Source organism: Heptranchias perlo, chromosome 13, assembly GCF_035084215.1.
Source record: "Heptranchias perlo isolate sHepPer1 chromosome 13, sHepPer1.hap1, whole genome shotgun sequence".
In the NCBI taxonomy this organism is placed as follows: Eukaryota; Metazoa; Chordata; class Chondrichthyes; order Hexanchiformes; family Hexanchidae; genus Heptranchias; species Heptranchias perlo.
Window position 1 is genome coordinate 547587 of NC_090337.1, and position 19329 is coordinate 566915.

Consider the following 19329-nt stretch of genomic DNA (forward strand, 5'->3'; position numbering starts at 1 on the left):
TTATACACATTAACCGCATTGCCCTCATCGACCCTCTCTGTTACCTCATCAAAAAACTCTATCAAGTTAGTTAAACATGATTTGCCTTTAACAAATCCGTCCTGACTTTCCCTAATCAATCCACATTTCTCCAAGTGACTATTAATTCTGGCCCGGATTATCATTTCTCAGCCTCCTCCCGATATCCCCACCATCACGGAAGCCAGTCTTCAGCCAATTCGATTCACTCCACGTGATATCAAGAAATGGCTGAGTGCACTGGATACAGCAAAGGCTATGGGCCCCGACAACATCCCGGCTGTACTGCTGAAGGCTTTAGCTCCAGAACTAACTGCGCCTCTAGCCAAACTGTTCCAGTACAGCTACAACACTGGCATCTACCCGACAATGTGGAAAATTGCCCAGGTATGTCCTGTCCACAAAAAGCAGGACAAATCCAATCCGGCCAATTACCGCCCCATCAGTCTACTCTCAATCATCAGCAAAGTGATGGAAAGTGTCATCGACAGTGCTATCAAGCGGCACTTACTCACCAATAACCTGCTCACCGATGCTCAGTTTGGGTTCCGCCAGGACCACTCGGCTCCAGACCTCATTACAGCCTTGGTCCAAACATGGACAAAAGAGCTGAATTCCAGAGGTGAGGTGAGAGTGACTGCCCTTGACATCAAGGCAGCATTTGACCGAGTGTGGCACCAAGGAGCCCTAGTAAAATTGAAGTCAATGGGAATCAGGGGGAAAACTCTCCAGTGGCTGGAGTCATACCTAGCACAAAGGAAGATGGTAGTGGTTGTTGGAGGCCAGTAATCTCAGCCCCAGGGCATTGCTGCAGGAGTTCCTCAGGGCAGTGTCCTTGGCCCAACCATCTTCAGCTGCTTCATCAATGACCTTCCCTCCATCATAAGGTCAGAAATGGGGATGTTCGCTGATGACTGCACAGTGTTCAGTTCCATTCGCAACCCCTCAGATAATGAAGCAGTCCGAGTCCGCATGCAGCAAGACCTGGACAACATCCAGGCTTGGGCTGATAAGTGGCAAGTAACATTCGCGCCAGGCAATGACCATCTCCAACAAGAGAGAGTCTAACCACCTCCCCTTGACATTCAACGGCATTACCATCGCCGAATCCCCCACCATCAACATCCTGGGGGTCACCATTGACCAGAAACTTAACTGGACCAGCCATATAAATACTGTGGCTACGAGAGCAGGTCAGAGGCTGGGTATTCTGCGGCGAGTGACTCACCTCCTGACTCCCCAAAGCCTTTCCACTATCTACAAGGCACAAGTCAGGAGTGTGATGGAATACTCTCCACTTGCCTGGATGAGTGCAGCTCCAACAACACTCAAGAAGCTCGACACCATCCAAGATAAAGCAGCCCGCTTGATTGGCACCCCATCCACCACCCAAACATTCACTCCCTTCACCACCGGCGCACTGTGGCTGCAGTGTGTACCATCCACAGGATGCACTGCAGCAACTCGCCAAGGCTTCTTCGACAGCACCTCCCAAACCCGCGACCTCTACCACCTAGAAGGACAAGGGCAGCAGGCGCATGGGAACAACACCACCTGCACGTTCCCCTCCAAGTCACACACCATCCCGACTTGGAAATATATCGCCGTTCCTTCATCGTCGCTGGGTCAAAATCCTGGAACTCCCTTCCTAACAGCATTGTGGGAGAACCGTCACCACACGGACTGCAGCGGTTCAAGAAGGCGGCTCACCACCACCTTCTCGAGGGCAATTAGGGATGGGCAATAAATGCCGGCCTTGCCAGCGACGCCCACATCCCGTGAACGAATTTAAAAAAAAGTTTCCCCACCACCGAGGTTAAACTGACTGGCGTGTAGTTACTGGGTTTATCCTTACACCCTTTTTTGAACAAGGGTGTAACATTTGCAATTCTCCAGTCCTCTGACACCACCCCCGTATCTAAGGATGTTTGGAAGATTATGGCCAGTACCTCCACAATTTCCACCCTTCCCTCAGCAACCTAGTATGCATCCCATCCGGACCAGGTGACTGATCTACTTTAAGTACAGCCAACCTTTCTAATACTTCTTTATTAATTTTTAGCCCATCCAGTATCTCAACTATGACCCACAACATTGTTGCTCCTGTCTTTCTCAGTGATGGCGGCCGTGGGTTTGGGAGGTGCTGTTGAAGAAGCCTTGGCGAGTTGCTGCAGTGCATCCTGTACACACTGCAGCCACGGTGCGCAGTGGGGGAGGGAGTGAATATTGCATCCAGTGGCAGGGACACCCAGCAAGTGAGCTGCTCTGTCCTGGATGGTGTTGGGGTTCTTGTGTTGTGGCTGCATTTGTAGAGGTGAGTGGAAAATATTCCATCACTCTCCTGGGTAGAGCCTTGCAGATGGTGGAAAGGTTTAAGCGGTGAGGAGGTGAGTCACTGCACAGCCTCTGCCCTCGCGTGGCCACAGGATTGATCTGGGTGGTCCGGTTCAGCCCCTGGTCATTGCACACCCCGAGATGGTGATGACGGTGGGTGACTCGGAAATGACGGTCCGGTGGGGGTCTTGGTGATGATGGTGGGGGTCTCGGCAATGACGGTGGGGGTCTCGGTGATGATGGGGTTCCAGTGGGGGTCTTGGTGATGATGGGGTTCCAGTGGGGGTCTGGGTGATGATGGGGTTCCAGTGGGGGTCTGGGTGATGATGGGGTTCCAGTGGGGGTCTGGGTGATGATGGGGTTCCAGTGGGGGTCTGGGTGATGATGGGGTTCCAGTGGGGGTCTGGGTGATGGTGCCATTGAGTCAGAACAAACAGTAAAGAAAAATGAACATTTTGGATTTCTTTATTAAGACACGAGTAATCAATTAATAATGACCAGATTGACAGCACGGTGAAAGGTTCTGATAATCACTTTCATCAATTTCACAGAAATGTACTGCTGCTTTTCGATGTTATAAATTATGTAATTTACCCAAAAGAACAAAATATGTACAATAGATTGTTCGACAGAATACTCATCAAAACCTGTAGTAAAATAATAAACAAATTTATATTTCTAAACTATTTGAAGTTCTGGTTCCCTAAAATTTATCAAATGTTCTTGACATTTGTTACGTTTTTGATCCAGGCCAGGCTTTTCTTGACATCCGAGTAAACTCCGTATCTGTTGTCCTCCCCGCAGCCGTCTCCCCACGACACGGTCCCTCCCAGGAACCAGCGATCTCGTTCTCTATCCAGAGCCACCATTGGACCTCCAGAATCTCCCTGACATGCGTCACTCCCACCTGGGGGGGAGAGGGGAATTGTGAATCGTAAATTAATTACATCGACTTACATCAAAACTACAGCACAGAAACAGGCCATTCGGCCCAACAGGTCTGTGCCGGTGTTAATGCTCCACACGAGTCTCCTCCCACCCGACTTCATCTCACCCAATCAGGATATCCTTCTGTTCCTTTCTCCCTCGTGTGTTTATCCAGTTTCCCCTTAAGTCAATTTGTTATTTGCCTCAACTGCTCCTTGTGGTAGGGAGTTCCACATTCTAACCACTCTCCGGGTAAAGAAGTTTCTCCTGAATTCCCTATTGGATTTATTAGTGACTATCTTATATTTATGACCTCTAGTTTTGCAGACCCTACAAGAACTCCCTCCCTAACAGCACTGTGGGAGAACCTTCACCACACTGAGTGCAGCGGGCACAGAGTGAGCCAGCTGAGAGTTTGGTGAGTGTGGGAGTTTAAGGGTTAATCGCTTTAAAATCTAGTGTAAATTGTTATCAACTGTTTAAGTTCAATTTTAAAGTTTAAATTTTTACGTTTCTGACAGGCTTCAGCAGAGAGAGCTGCTGTAGTTGGTTAATTGGTTAGCTAGATTAAACTGGTTCCTGAAAGAGGAGCAGGCCTGACTCATCTGAGTCACAAACTGTAGAAATACAGGGGCCTGTCAGTGCGACAGCACGGAGTGTGGCAGGACACAGAGTGAGACAGCTGAGAGTTTGGTGAGTGTGGGAGTTCGGTGAAGTGGGGGAAGGAGGTGCTGCTTTGCTTTGCTTTTCCTAACTTTTCCCCAGAGCGGCAGTGGACCTGAGAGTAGAAGACTGAGATTGGGGAATAAAAGCAGCAGCAGACCTGCAACAAGAGACAACTACTGTGCGACGTCACAGGTGAGGCAGGAGAGTCCGAGAGGTGAGCACAGTATAAAAGGAGAGACCGAGAGCAGGAGGAGAGTCTGAGAGTCTAAGGCAAGTCATGGCAGCACAGCTCGCACCCGTGATATGCTCCTCCTGCACTATGTGGGAAGTCATGGACACTACCAGTGTCCCTGGCGACCATGTGTGCAGGAAGTGTGTCCAGCTGCAGCTACTGGCTAACCGCATTTCGGAGCTGGAGCTGCAGGTGGATTCACTGTGGAGCATCCGTGATGCTGAGACTATCGTGGATAGCACGTTCAGTGAGGTGGTCACACCGCAGGTAAAGAGCACGCAGGCAGAAAGGAAATGGGTGACCGCCAGGCAGAGTAAAAGGACTAGGCAGGTAGAGCAGGAGTCCCCTGGGGCCATCTCCCTCTCAAACAGATATTCTGCTTTAGTTACTGTTGGGGGAGATGGCTTATCAGGGGAAAGCAGCAAGAGCCAGGTTCGTGGCACCACGGGTGGCTCTGCTGCACAGGAGGGGAGGAAGAAGAGTGGCAGGGCTATAGTGATAGGGGATTCCATTGTAAGGGGAACAGATAGGCGTTTCTGCGGCTGCAAATGTGACTCCAGGATGGTATGTTGCCTCCCTGGTGCTAGGGTCAAGGATGTCACGGAGCGGCTGCAGGGCATTCTGGAGGGGGAGGGTGAACAGCCAGTAATCATGGTCCATATTGGTACCAACGACATAGGTAAAAAAAGGGATGAGGTCCTGCAAGGTGAATTTAAGGAGTTCGGAGATAAATTAAAAAGCAGGACTTCAAAGGTAGTGATCTCAGGATTACTACCGGTGCCACGTGCTAGTGAGTATAGGAACAGGAGAATAGACAGGATGAATGCGTGGCTGCAGGGATGGTGTAGAGGGAGGGATTTAGATTCCTGGGACATTGGGACCGGTTCTGGGAAAGGTGGGACCTGTACAAGCGGGACGGGTTACACCCGAGCAGGACCGGGACTAATGTCCTCGTGGGGGTGTTTGCTAGTGCTGTTGGGGAAGGTTTAAACTAGAGTGGCAGGGGGATGGGAACCTGAGCGGGGAGTCAGAAGGGAGTAAAGTTGAGAGCAGCAAAAGAGGGGAAGACCCAGGGGAAATCTACAATACAAATAGTACAAACAGTTGTTCAAGAACAAGTGAAAGGGAAAAGCGTAGAGCAGCAGAAAGAAAGTGTACTTTAGGCACTACAGATAAAGTGAAAACTAGAAGGCGTAAGGCGATTAACCCAGCATCAAAGCTGAAGGTCAGGCTAGGGTGTGTGGCCCAACTAAGAGTTCTATATACAAATGCACGGAGTATAAGGAATAAATTAAATGAACTACAGGTTCAAATTCAAATTGGAGGGTATGACATGATAGCTATTACTGAGACATGGCTGCAGGATGGTCAGGATTGGGAACTAAATATACCGGGTTATAAGGTCTACAGGAGAGATAGCGAAAATGGAAGAGGGGGAGGAGTAGCCTTAATGATTAGAGATGAAATCACTTCAATGATAAAGGAGGATTTAACTAAATGTAAGCAGCCAACAGAGACCTTATGGGTTGAATTGACAATTAGGAAAGGATCTAAGACTATAGTGGGAGTTGTATATAGGACCCCTGGCAGCAGCTCTGAAGTGCTCGATTGCATAAATGCAGAGATTAGACAAGCATGTAACAAAGGCATAGTGGTCTTAATGGGGGACTTTAACCTTCACATAGATTGGGAAAAACAGACTAGCAACAGTCAGAAAGGTAGTGAATTTCTTGTGTTGGCCAGAGGCTGCAGAAGACTGCTGAGCTGGATTCAAAGTGCTAACAAAGACACTGACCTTTTGAACTGAGGTGACCTGGAGTTCAGTCACTGGTCTGAACTGGCCAGAACCGGTTTGAATTCGTTCCGCTTCTTACAGAGACAAAGGGACGGTGTGCGACCTGGGCCCTTGGAACAGAGTCAATCAGGGGATGATATCGGTCACTCCAGCAACTCTGAGCCAACCGGAGAAGACCGCATCGTTCGAAAAGACAGACTTGGGGAATAAAGCTGAGGAGTTGCTGGCTTGGGCTCAGTGTGTGTCTTTGTTTGTTTGTGAGAGAGAGAGAGAGAGAGTGTGTGTGTGTGTGTTTTTGTTGGTGTGTCTTTGTTTGTGAAGGAGACTCTGGGAGACTCTGGAAACTAACCCTCGTGGAAGTGGGAACCTTACGTCAGGGACGTAAAGACTGCGTCGAGGACGTGGAGACGACGTCGGGAGCAAGAAGGAGAATTGCCTGGCCAGCAGCGTCTCTCTTTTCCGGGTAATATAATGTCCTTTCTATTCTGGGACCACTCTGGGAGTGTCGTCAGGAAACCTAGTGGGTGTGTGTTTAAAGCCTGATACTCGGGGAGTATTAATAGAGAAACCTAGTGGGTGTGCGTTTAAAGCTTCATACTCGGGGAGTATTAATAGAGAAACCTAGTGGGTGTGCGTTTAAATCCTAGTTTGAGTATAAACCTGTATAACCTGCTGTAAACTACATGCCTATATCTAACCAGACGTATAAGCGGTATGTACATGATCTAATAACGTTAATAAAGCGAATTGAGAATTAAGAGAGAATTGACTCTTCCTCTGTGTACTAAGCTAAAACCGTTAACCGGTGACTTCCTGTCAACATATTTGGCGTCCCTGGGTGGGCTCGAGGATAAATCTCTCCGTTGCGTCAGTGGGAGCCTCGAGGCGAACCGAATTTGGCAAAGTATACACAGAACAGGAGTTTGGGTTAATTCATAGTTAATAACGTAAGATGACGAATAAAGGGAAATCACCAAGCCCTGGGGACTTGGACTGTTTTGATTGGAAGGGACTCCTTCAAAAATATGTAATAGGGAAGTGGCCGCAATACGGGGATTATGCGGGTCACATTGGAGACAAGGGAACGCCCGCTGGGGAGGTCCTTTGGAAAATTGCGCAAACAAAGATGTCAGATAGGAAATTTAAAAAGATACAAAAGTCCGTAGCGATCGGATGTTTACTTGAGGAATGGATAGAATGGGACAGCAGGCTCGGAGAGAGAAAGAAGGGACTCAGAAAATCCAAGACGAATTAGAAGTAGAGAATAAAAAGCTCCGCGAGGAGATAGCTCACCTTAGTGAGAAGGTAACTGATCTACAGGGACAGAGAAGTGCAGATTTGATGCACATGAACCAGTTACAGTGCGAAAAATTGACTAATGAAAAGAATAAGAGAGAGCGAGAAGCCCAAGCAGCTAAAGCTGAGGTGGAGAGATGGAAACAACAATGTGGTGATTTTAAAACTGCTATGAATGTGATTCACGGAGCAGCTCAGGAGAAGAGGAGTAGGACTGGCGATCACACAACGTGTCAGAAAGTGATAGGGAGGCTGCAAGATCAGCTAGCCGCACAGAGGGGCATATTGTGTGCTTTTGCACCCGGGAGAGGTGAAGAAAGTGGTCTGGGGGATGTAGATTGGGATGATTTAGCAGACAAGGTGGATAGATACAGCAGCAGTGATCGGGAACCTCCACTAGGGGACCCACCGCCAGGATATGCTCCAGAGCAGGAAAAACCGTCTGCCCCAATGGCCCCCCTGGTAACTACTAGAGCACAGGTGGGGGAAGATGGTCAGGATATGACATATTCCACCCCACTTGGGGTACAGGAACTGAGGGTTATTGCAAAAGATATTGGAACGTGTGCACCTGGGGATGATCCTAGGGAGTTGTTCCTAGCGGTCAGGCAACAGAGAGTGATACACGGCTTAGACGATGCTGAGGAAAGGAAATTAATCCTAATGTGCCTACACCCACATATACACTCCGCCCTACCGGAGGAACAAAAACTTGGTAGAGGCACGAATAAAGCCTTAAAGGACCAGGTATTATCTGTCATGGGCGATAACAGAGGGGATCCAGTGGAGGCGCTGATGAGATGCTATCAAAGGAAAGGTGAACACCCCACTGTATTTTCGGCCCGCATTTGGGCGGTGTTTCAGGGGGTCTACGGTACAGACTTAGACAGGGATAATTTACAGCGGGAGGTTAGGAACCGATGGCTGAGAACACTAGTGTCGCATGGCACTGAGGAGTCGAGGAAGGCACTAGATCAGTTTGACCCCGCTGATGACACACATATGGAACCCTGGATAATTAGGAAGATGGTTAGACTATGGGAAAGGGAAACACCAAAACGATCCAAGGCATCCGGGGACAGAGCAATGCCTGTTAAAGATCAGGTGATAATTTGGAGAAATGAAGGGAGGGGACCTACTCAGGGGGAACCCCCTCCAGCTTATCAGGCAGTGGGAAGAGGTAGAGGCAAAGGAAACTTGTCAGGAACGGGGAGAACTCAAGGCGAGGTGTCCAAGTGCTATAACTGTTGCCAAGAGGGACACTTCGCAAGGGACTGCCCGAACCCAAGACGAGAGAGAGCAGGTCGGGGAAGGAATCAGAGCCGACCCGTGGAAGGGCCGAATAGACCAAGTCCTCAGTGTGATACGATAGAAATATCACCGAGTTCCGGGTTGTACCCTGAACTGCAATGACGGTCTCAGGCCTCTCCGTTATGGGTGTGTGACGCGCGGTTGGATGACACGGGGAGACCCCTAGTGAATGGTAGGGTCGGAGGCCGCCCTCTTACATTTCTTTGGGACACAGGGGGATCTCGAACCACCGTTAACACCACTCAGATCAATGACACAGATTGGAAAATTCAAAACAAAATTATTCTCAGTGGATTCACAGGGCATTCACAAGTGGGATATGTGAGTGTACCGTTGGAAGTCGGTGTGGGAGACATAGTGATAGAGCATTCAGTGGTCCTTATTAAATTACCGAGAGAACAAGAACATATATTAGGGAGTGACTATATGGCCAAAGCCGGATTCTGCTTCGACCCCGTTAATTGTATGATTTGGCAAATGCCTTTGGGCATGGGCAGTATAAATCACACACTCGTCCCGGTGGGGGAATATCAGGATAGGATATGCACGATCAGGGAAATGTGGATAGAACCAGGAGAAATGAGTAACGATCGTGAAGTACAACAGATTATTGTACAAAACTCAATAGTATTTGCCCGACATAAACATGATTGTGGGAAAATGACCGGGAGTGTGTGTATACAAGGTCCAGACCCCAAACCACAGAAGCAGTATGGTTTCCCAAAACAAGCAGAAGAAGAGATAGAGAAGGTGATACAGAGTCTGCTGCAGCAAGGGATATTAAGACCAATAGCTTCTACTAATAACGCACCTATTTGGCCAGTGAGGAAACCCGACGGTAGCTGGCGACTAACAATAGACTACAGAGAATTAAATAAAGATTAACCCTAAAAAAGCGCAGATCATGAAACAAAAAGTTACTTACTTGGGAGTGATTCTGACGCCGGGACAAAGGGACATTGACAAGCGAAGGGTAGAGACAGTTGGCAGACTCCCTGTTCCGCGGGATGTGAAAGGGTTAAGGTCCTTCTTAGGGTTGGTGGGATATTGCAGGGACCATATTGATGGATTCGCCATAAAGGCGGCCCCACTGATGGAATTATTAAAGAAGAATGTGGCCTGGGAGTGGAAAACAGAACACAGCCAGGCCGTGACTGATCTAAAGCAAGCACCAGCTGCCGTGCCTGCTCTAAAAACCCCAAATCCAACGGAACCATTTGCATTGGAGGTGGCTACCACAGACACCACCCTCTCGGCAGTTCTGTTACAGGAGACACACGGGAAATTACGACCAGTAGCGTACGCCTCACGTATGCTCTCACCGGTAGAGCAGGGGTATACGGTATGCGAAAGACACTTGCTAGCTGTCTTTTGGGCAGTGCAGCATTTTACCTATATAGTGGGACTAAACCCACTTACAATATTAACAGAACACACCCCCGTACAGCTTCTGTTAGACAGAAGGATTAAGGATGGTTCAGTTAGCCAAAATAGAATCGCTAGATGGACATTGTTGCTGCAAGGGAGAAATATAACCGTAAAGGGGGTAAAAACCACCACTATGTTAGCAGACAACTTAGTTTATCAGGGAGAAAAACATGAGTGTCAATTGATGATAGCAAATGACCCCAAGGGCCCATTTGTATCAAAACAAAAAGGAGGGGGTAAGACGGGGCCTGAAAGCAGAAAGACAAAGGAAACAGGAAAGGAAGAACCCTCTTTTAAAATTTTTGTGGATGGCTCTTCATCAGTACAGGATGGGGAAAGGAGAACTGGCTGTGGGATATACATGGAGGATGACCACGGACGGGAAAGATTTAGTGCGGCTCTGAAATTACCTAACACTATGAGTGCGCAGGTAGCAGAACTCGCAGCCGTCGCATATGTGGTTGGTCACCCGGAATATTTTCCGCCCACATCAGTTATATATTCCGATAGCATGTATGTCTGTAATAGCCTCACAGAACGTCTGCCCCTATGGGAAGCGAGAGGATTCGTCTCAGCGGGTGGAAGGCCCCTTCCGTCAGCCCCGCTATTACGGTACATCTTTGAAGAAGCACAGGGGAAAGGATATGGGGTCACAAAAGTGAAAGCTCATTCAAAACTATCTCCCGAAGGGAACAGGAAAGCTGATGAGCGAGCTAAACGAGGTGCTGTAAGTGGACAGGAATGGCAGCCACCGATTGGGGAAATCGGAGGCCAGAAAGAGAAGCAGGTCAAAGTAATGGATTTAACGGAGGAGCAAAAGAAAGACGGAGAATTAAAAAAACTAATAGAAGGAGCAGAGTCAGACACATACAAAAGGCACAAGGGGGTCTATATTCAAGACGGAGTGGTTCTATGTGAAGGAAAATTTGTGGTGCCAGAGGGGGGACGAAACCAAATAATCCACTGGTACCATGACTTATGGGGACATAAAGGGACGGAGAGCACCCTAGATAGGATAAAGGAAGTGTGCTGGTGGCCCGGAATGACAGGTGACGTGGAACACTATGTCAAGAATTGTTTGATCTGTGCACAACACAACCCCGATAGAAATGTTAAGAAAGGGGCCCTCCGACATACTAGACCAGTAGAAGGGCCTTGGACTAATTTACAGATAGACTATATAGGACCGCTTCCTCCCACTCCAGGAGGGTACAAGTACATTCTAGTAATAGTGGATACCTTCACTAAATGGGTGGAAGCTTTTCCGACCAGAACAAACACAGCCAAAGTTACTGCGAAAATTCTATTAGAAAAGGTGTTTACCCGTTGGGGTTTATCCCGAAGCATAGAATCGGATCAGGGAACACATTTTACAGCCCAAGTAATGCAAGATGTTATGACCCTTTTTGGGGTTAGACAGAGATTTCACATCCCCTATAGACCACAGTCTAGTGGAATTGTGGAAAGAATGAATCGGACATTGAAAAACATGATAGCCAAAATGGTGCAGCAGCACAAGACAACTTGGCAAGTGGTTCTGCCCTTTGTGCTGATGATAGTCAGGAATACCGTGGCTTCATCAACCGGCTACACTCCTTATAAACTCATGACAGGAAGGGACATGAGGGGAATGGAGGGGTTGGTAGGTTTGGATTTGTCTGAACCCGAGGTAGACCATATTATATCAGAAAAATGGGTACAACAGCTAGTAGAAACAGTAAAAGAAGCAAATTATGTAGCCGCTCACCGACAGGGAAAGAAGAAACAGCAAAGCAAGGCTTATTTCGATGCAAAAGCCAGCCCGATAGAGTTGAGCCCTGGACAGAGAGTAATGATTAGAATATACCAGCCCACCTCATTCTTGAGTCAAAAGTTTGCTATGAGATAGTAGACAAAGCTCGTCCATCTGTATACAGGGTATTAACGGCACCAGATAAGAGTGGCTGGTACCACATTAATCAGCTAAAGTTGGTCCAAGACGAGGTGATCGAAAACAAATTTGACATTGTCCGTTCACGTGCAGAGGCGAATCCAGGAACAAAACGAAAGGAACATAAAACAAAAAGGGGAGTAAGTGGGTTCGAAGAAATGGACGGTTAGAATCTGAAACAAATTGGGAACAGGATTTGGACGGTCTGGCTCAGTATATGGAGAGACTGGACTTATGATAGTACCTGAAAAAAACTGTACATAAGAGCAGAAATTACGCTTGTTTATTCCAGGTCCAGCCTAGAATGAAGGGGATGATGCATTTTGTTGCTATCGGATTGATCGTCATCAGAACTGTGGTTGAACCTGCCTCGGAACCGTCACGACGAATGAACGTGCCTGAAGCAGTGTCGACGACGGAGGGAGATCCCGAGACCAGGGACAACTTTGCTCTGCAGAATAAGACAGTCCGAACCAACAAAGGGAAAAGAGGGGATTTAAATTTGTATTATACGGGAGTGAATGGGTTAGCGTGTGGAGGAAAGACTTTGGGTATACCGGAGGGAGCGGGAGTACGGTTTTCATGTATCACAGTTCTGGAGGTGACATTATCGGTAATCCCAGAGGGAAATATTATTAATCAATTTGTGGGTCCATTTATGGAGCGACCATCGGGGAGCGACGGTCGAGGTAAAATGTGGTCCACTGGGACCACACCTATGTAAATATTGATTGGGGTAGTGAGGATGAAGGGAAATATTATGTTGGGGCGGTGTTTCATATTCCCCGGCATGGAGGCAATTTCACCTATCCGTTAAAAAGAGTTCATAATGTGGGCAAGTATCATGAGGGTACTTGGATCTCTTTGAGCAATCCACCATCTCATGCTATTGTAATGGACGGTGCTGAGAAAGGGGTAGATTTGTCAAAGTGTCACCAAGGAGGGAATCACTGGGCCTGTCCAGAAGAGATAACGAGACAGAGACTTACTAATTGTGGGTTCAGTACTTATGAAAATTGTTCATTGTCCATTTTGCCGGTTAACAACCAGTCCTTTTTACAATACGCCCTTGTGGGACAAACGTATTACATCGCCACAGCGGCTATGAGCTATAACAAAGGATGGAAACAGTGCCCTCTGGAAGGACACAATGTGGCCATTAACAACGTGACCTCAGACTTGGTTGTCGGTGGACATGTTCTGCCTAAGCCAATAATGAGGATGGTAATAAACGAAAACCTCACAGTCCATCGTACCGATATAGACCAAGATCTGTGGAAATATGTTCCTACCGAACTACCACCCATTCCGCACCTGACTGCAGATTGGATGCAAATAGCGGAGGAAGCCAATGAGATAATTCATCAATGGACTAAACACACTAAAATAATTAAAACGCATGCTGATAAAGCAGGTGAACTGTTACGGGACCCCGGGTTCTGGAATAAGTTTTGGAATTGGGGATCTAATGTTCAAATACATCCATGGGTCAGGATTTTATCACATGCTGCTGTAATTGTGATTTTATGTGCATTAATACTTGTCATATTCAATGTATATCAGCTTAGAAGGTGGAAAAATGAAATGTTGCAACAATTGAGTGTTAGTGCTATAATGAAACAGAAGAAGCGATTATCAACATAAGGACAGTGTGTGAAGTATATTTTATACGCTTCCTTTTTGTATTGTTTATATAACCATTTATATATTGTTTTTTCTATAATCATATGAAATCGCGGATGTAACATACCCATTGGGGGACAATGACGGCCTCAGGAGTGGTACACAGAAAGGGAGGATAATGATCCTAAGATAGGCATCTTTGGATCAAAAGGGGGGAGATGTTGGCCAGAGGCTGCAGAAGACTGCTGAGCTGGATTCAAAGTGCTAACAAAGACACTGACCTTTTGAACTGAGGTGACCTGGAGTTCAGTCACTGGTCTGAACTGGCCAGAACCAGTTTGAATTCGTTCCGCTTCTTACAGAGACAAAGGGACGGTGTGCGACCTGGGCCCTTGGAACAGAGTCAATCAGGGGATGATATCGGTCACTCCAGCAACTCTGAGCCAACCGGAGAAGACCGCATCGTTCGAAAAGACAGACTTGGGGAATAAAGCTGAGGAGTTGCTGGTTTGGGCTCAGTGTGTGTCTTTGTTTGTTTGTGAGAGAGAGAGAGAGAGAGTGTGTGTGTGTGTGTTTTTGTTGGTGTGTCTTTGTTTGTGAAGGAGACTCTGGGAGACTCTGGAAACTAACCCTCGTGGAAGTGGGAACCTTACGTCAGGGACGTAAAGACTGCGTCGAGGACGTGGAGACGACGTCGGGAGTAAGAGGGAGAATTGCCTGGCCAGCAGCGTCTCTCCTTTCCGGGTAATATAATATCCTTTCTATTCTGGGACCACTCTGGGAGTGTCGTCAGGAAACCTAGTGGGTGTGCGTTTAAAGCCTGATACTCGGGGAGTATTAATAGAGAAACCTAGTGGGTGTGCGTTTAAATCCTAGTTTGAGTATAAACCTGTATAACCTGCTGTAAACTACATGCCTATATCTAACCAGACGTATAAGCGGTATGTACATGATCTAATAACGTTAATAAAGCGAATTGAGAATTGACTCTTCCTCTGTGTACTAAGCTAAAACCGTTAACCGGTGACTTCCGGTCAACACTTGAGTGTGTCCGGGATAGTTTTCTACAGCAGTATGTCCTAGAGGCAACAAGGGGGCAAGCCATACTAGATTTAGTAATGAGTAATGAACCAGATTTAGTTAATGGCTTAACTGTGCGTGAACATCTATCCAATAGTGATCATAACATAATCGAGTTCAATGTGGTGTTTGAAAGGGAAAAAAGTGAATCAGCTGCTAAGATTCGAGACTTGGGTAAGGCCGACTTCAATGGGATGAGACAGAGACTGTCCACAGTAAACTGGGCAAATCTGTTAATGGGTAAAACGACTGATGATCAGTGGGAAATGTTTAAAGAAACATTTAACGTGATACAGAATCGGTTTATACCCCTGAGGGGCAAGAACTCTACTTGCCAAAAAAAACAGCCATGGACAACCAAAGAGGTGAGGGACAGTATAAGACATAAGGAAAGGACGTACAAAAAGGCAAAAAATTGCACAGATCCTGGCGAATGGGAAAGATACAAAGATCAACAAAGGTCACAAAAGTAAGAGCTACAAAAAGAGAGTATGAAAAGAAACTCGCAAGGGATATCAAAACCAATACGAAGAACTGTTATAGTTATATTAGGAAAAAGAGGGTGGTCAGGAGCAGTGTTGGCCCCTTAAAAACTGAGAGTGGGGATATTGTCATTGACAATGGCGGACATGTTGAACAATTACTTTGCGTCAGTATTTACAGTAGAAAAAGAGGATAGCATGCCGGAAATCCCAAGAAAACTAATATTGAATCGGGGACAGGGACTCAATAAAATTAACATAAGTAAAGCAACAGTAATGAAGAAAATAATAGCACTAAAGAGTGACAAATCCCCAGGACCAGATGGTTTCCATCCCAGGGTTTTAAAGGAAGTAGGTGAGCACATTGCAGATACCCTAACTATAATCTTTCAAAGTTCTCTAGATTCAGGAACTGTCCCTCTAGATTGGAAAATTGCATATGTCACTCTGCTTTTTAAGAAAGGAGAGAGAGGGAAACCGGGGAATTATAGACCAGTTAGCCTAACATCTGTTGTGGGGAAAATGCTGGAGTCTATAATTAAGGATAGGGTGACTGAACACCTCGAGAATTTTCAGTTAATCAGGGAGAGCCTGCATGGATTTGTGAAAGGTAGGTCGTGCCTGACAAACCTGATTGCATTTTCTGAAGAGGTGACTAAAATAGTGGACAGGGGAATGTCAATTGATGTTATTTATATGGACTTCCAGAATGCATTTGATAAAGTCCCACATAAGAGACTGTTAGCTAAGATAGAAGCCCAAGGAATCGAGGGAAAAGTACGGACTTGGTTAGGAAGTTGGCTGAGCGAAAGGCGACAGAGAGTAGGGATAATGGGTAGGTACTCACATTGGCAGGATGTGACTAGTGGAGTCCCGCAGGGATCTGTCTTGGGGCCTCAATTATTCACAATATTTATTAACGACTTAGATGAAGGCATAGAAAGTCTCATATCTAAGTTTGCCGATGACACAAAGATTGGTGGCATTGTAAGCAGTGCAGATGAAAACATAAAATTACAAAGGGTTATTGATAGATTAGGTGAATGGGCAAAACTGTGGCAAATGGAATTCAATGTAGACAAATGTGAGGTCATCCACTTTGGATCAAAAAAGGATTGAGCAGGGTACTTTCTAAATGGTAAAAAGTTAAAAACAGTGGATGTCCAAAGGGACTTCGGGGTTCAGGTACATAGATCATTGAAGTGTCATGAACAGGTGCAGAAAATAATCAATAAGGCTAATGGAATGCTGGCCTTTATATCCAGAGGACTAGAGCACAAGGGGGCAGAAGTTACGCTGCAGTTATACAAAACCCTGGTTAGACCGCACCTGGAGTACTGTGAGCAGTTCTGGGCACCGCACCTTCGGAAGGACATATTGGCCTTGGAGGGAGTGCGGCGTAGGTTTACTAGAATGATACCCGGACTTCAAGGGTTAAGTTACGAGGAGAGATTACACAAATTGGGGTTGTATTCTCTGGAGTTTGAAAGATTAAGGGGTGATCTGATTGAAGTTTATAAGATATTAAGGGGAACAGATAGGGTGGATAGAGAGAAACTATTTCTGCTGGTTGGGGATTCTAGGAGTCGGGGGCACAGTCTAAAAATTAGAGCCAGACCTTTCAGCAGTGAGATTAGAAAACATTTCTACACACAAAGGGTGGTAGAAGTTTGGAACTCTCTTCCGCAAACGGCAATTGATACTAGCTCAATTGCTAAATTTAAATCTGTGATAGATAGCTTTTTGGCAATCAAAGGTATTAAGGGATATGGGCCAAAGGCAGGTATATGGAGCTAGATCACAGATCAGCCATGATCTTATCAAATGGCGGAGCAGGCACGAGGGGCTGAATGGCCTACTCCTGTTCCTATGTTGTTCCTACACGGACTGCAGCGGTTCAAGATGGCGGCTCACCACCCTTTCATTATCTTTATGACCTTTTTTTATTCGTTCACGGGATGTGGGCGTCGCTGGCGAGGCCGGCATTTATTGCCCATCCCTAATTGCCCTTGAGAAGGTGGTGGTGAGCCGCCATCTTGAACCGCTGCAGTCCGTGTGGTGACGGTTCTCCCACCGTGCTGTTAGGAAGGGAGTTCCAGGATTTTGACCCAGCGACGATGAAGGAACGGCGATATATTTCCAAGTCGGGATGGTGTGTGACTTGGAGGGGAACGTGCAGGTGGTGTTGTTCCCATGTGCCTGCTGCCCTTGTCCTTCTAGGTGGTAGAGTTCACGGGTTTGGGAGGTGCTGTCGAAGAAGCCTTGGCGAGTTGCTGCAGTGCATCCTGTGGATGGTGCACACTGCAGCCACAGTGCGCCGGTGGTGAAGAGAGTGAATGTTTAGGGTGGTGGATGGGATGCCAATCAAGCGGGCTGCTTTGTCCTGGATGGTGTCGAGCTTCTTGAGTGTTGTTGGAGCTGCACTCATCCAGGCAAGTGGAGAGTATTTCATCACACTCCTGACTTGTGCCTTGTGGATGGTGGAAAGGCTTTGGGGAGTCAGGGGGTGAGTCACTCACTGCAGAATACCCAGCCTCTGACCTGCTCTTGTAGCCACAGTATTTATATGGCTGGTCCAGTTAAGTTTCTGGTCAATGGTGACCCCCAGGATGTTGATGGTGGGGGATTCGGCGATAGTAATGCCGTTGAATGTCAAGGGGAGGTGGTTAGACTCTCTCTTGTTGGAGATGGTCATTGCCTGGCACTTGTCTGGCGCGAATGTTACTTGCCACTTATCAGCCCAAGCCTGGATGTTGTCCAGGTCTTGCTGCATGCAGGCACGGACTGCTTCATCTGAGGGGTTGCGAATGGAACTGAATACTGTGCAGTCATCAGCGAACATCCCCATTTCTGACCATATGATGGAGGGAAGGTCATTGATGAAGCAGCTGAAGATGGTTGGGCCTAGGACACTGCCCTGAGGAACTCCTGCAGCAATGTCCTGGGGCTGAGATGATTGGCCTCCAACAACCACTACCATCTTCCTTTGTGCTTGGTATGACTCCAGCCACTGGAGAGTTTTCCCCTGATTCCCACTGACTTCAATTTTTCTGGGGCTCCTTGATGCCACACTCGGTCAAATGCTGCCTTGATGTCAAGGGCAGTTACTCTCACCTCACCTCTGGAATTCAGCTCTTTTGCCCATGTTTGGACCAAGGCTGTAATGAGGTCTGGAGCCGAGTGGTCCTGGCGGAACCCAAACTGAGCATCGGTGAGCAGGTTATTGGTGAGTAAGTGCCGCTTGATAGCACTGTCGACGACACCTTCCACCTCTATCAGGTCACCCCTCAGCCTTCTCTTTTCTAGAGAAAAGAGCCCCAGCCTATTCAATCTTTCCTGCTAAGTATGTCCTCTCAGTTCTGGTATCATCCTTGTGAATCTTTTTTGCACCCTCTCCCATGCCTCAAAATCCTTTATATAATATCGAGACCAGAACTGTTCACAGTACTCCATGTGCGGTCTAACCAAGGTTCCATACGAGTTTATCATAGCTCAGAAATGAAGCCAATTATTGACATGTAAATTCACATCTCAACAGAATGAAAGTGTGTGTCATACCCCTGCTGCTGGGGTTCAAAGTACAGGCAAACTGTCATTGCAGTGTATTCTGAAATGGCATTGTGGGTGGTGTGGAGTGAGTGGAATGCAAAGACATGTTACACTTACTACTGTTTCTGACCATACCCGTTCTTGTGTTTTATGCCTTAAAACTACTGACCAGAGGGAGTCTTAGCCCTGCGGTCTCTCTCTCTCCTCTGAGTCGGAAGATTGTGAGTTCGAGCCCCATTCCAGAGGGTAGAGCACAAGAAGAGCGGGGGAGTTCTCCCCGCTGCCCTGGGCCAATATTTGTCCCCCAACCAACATCACTAAATATCTCACTGAGGGAGGGTCGAAGGTGCAGATATCTGACATTACAACATCAGGGACTATGGAAATTTGGGTATAATGAGGATACTGTTCTTGTAGAGATGTGAGAGGGGAATATTTATTGTAGCTGCATCATCCAATATGGAGCAGATTAATAATTTACTCTGATCTTTTCAATAATGCATTTCTTGTAAAATATAAGGGATGAAATTCTGTATATATTGAGTTTTGTGTTTCCCCTGTGCTCATATCCCCCTTTCTCAACAAAAGTTCACCAGACTGATCCCTGGGATGGCAGGACTGTCATATGAGGAGAGATTGGGTCGACTCGGCCTGTATT

The 19329-nt window shown here is 47.0% G+C and overlaps 1 protein-coding gene and 1 long non-coding RNA gene across 2 annotated transcripts in view; one reads left to right on the top strand and one right to left on the bottom strand.

The window, feature by feature from the left end:
- Window positions 1–6719, top strand: part of LOC137331208 (uncharacterized) — a 7508-nt gene extending 789 nt beyond the window's left edge. The window contains exons 2-3 of the long non-coding RNA XR_010965393.1: window positions 3599–3697; window positions 6054–6719. This is a non-coding gene — a long non-coding RNA (uncharacterized lncRNA). The remainder of the gene's footprint in view (window positions 1–3598; window positions 3698–6053) is intronic.
- masp1 (MBL associated serine protease 1) overlaps window positions 2817–19329 on the bottom strand; it is a 409480-nt gene continuing 392967 nt past the window's right edge. The window contains exon 16 of the mRNA XM_067994819.1: window positions 2817–3259. Within this exon, the coding sequence (XP_067850920.1) occupies window positions 3066–3259 (194 nt within the window). The 3' untranslated portion in view covers window positions 2817–3065. The remainder of the gene's footprint in view (window positions 3260–19329) is intronic.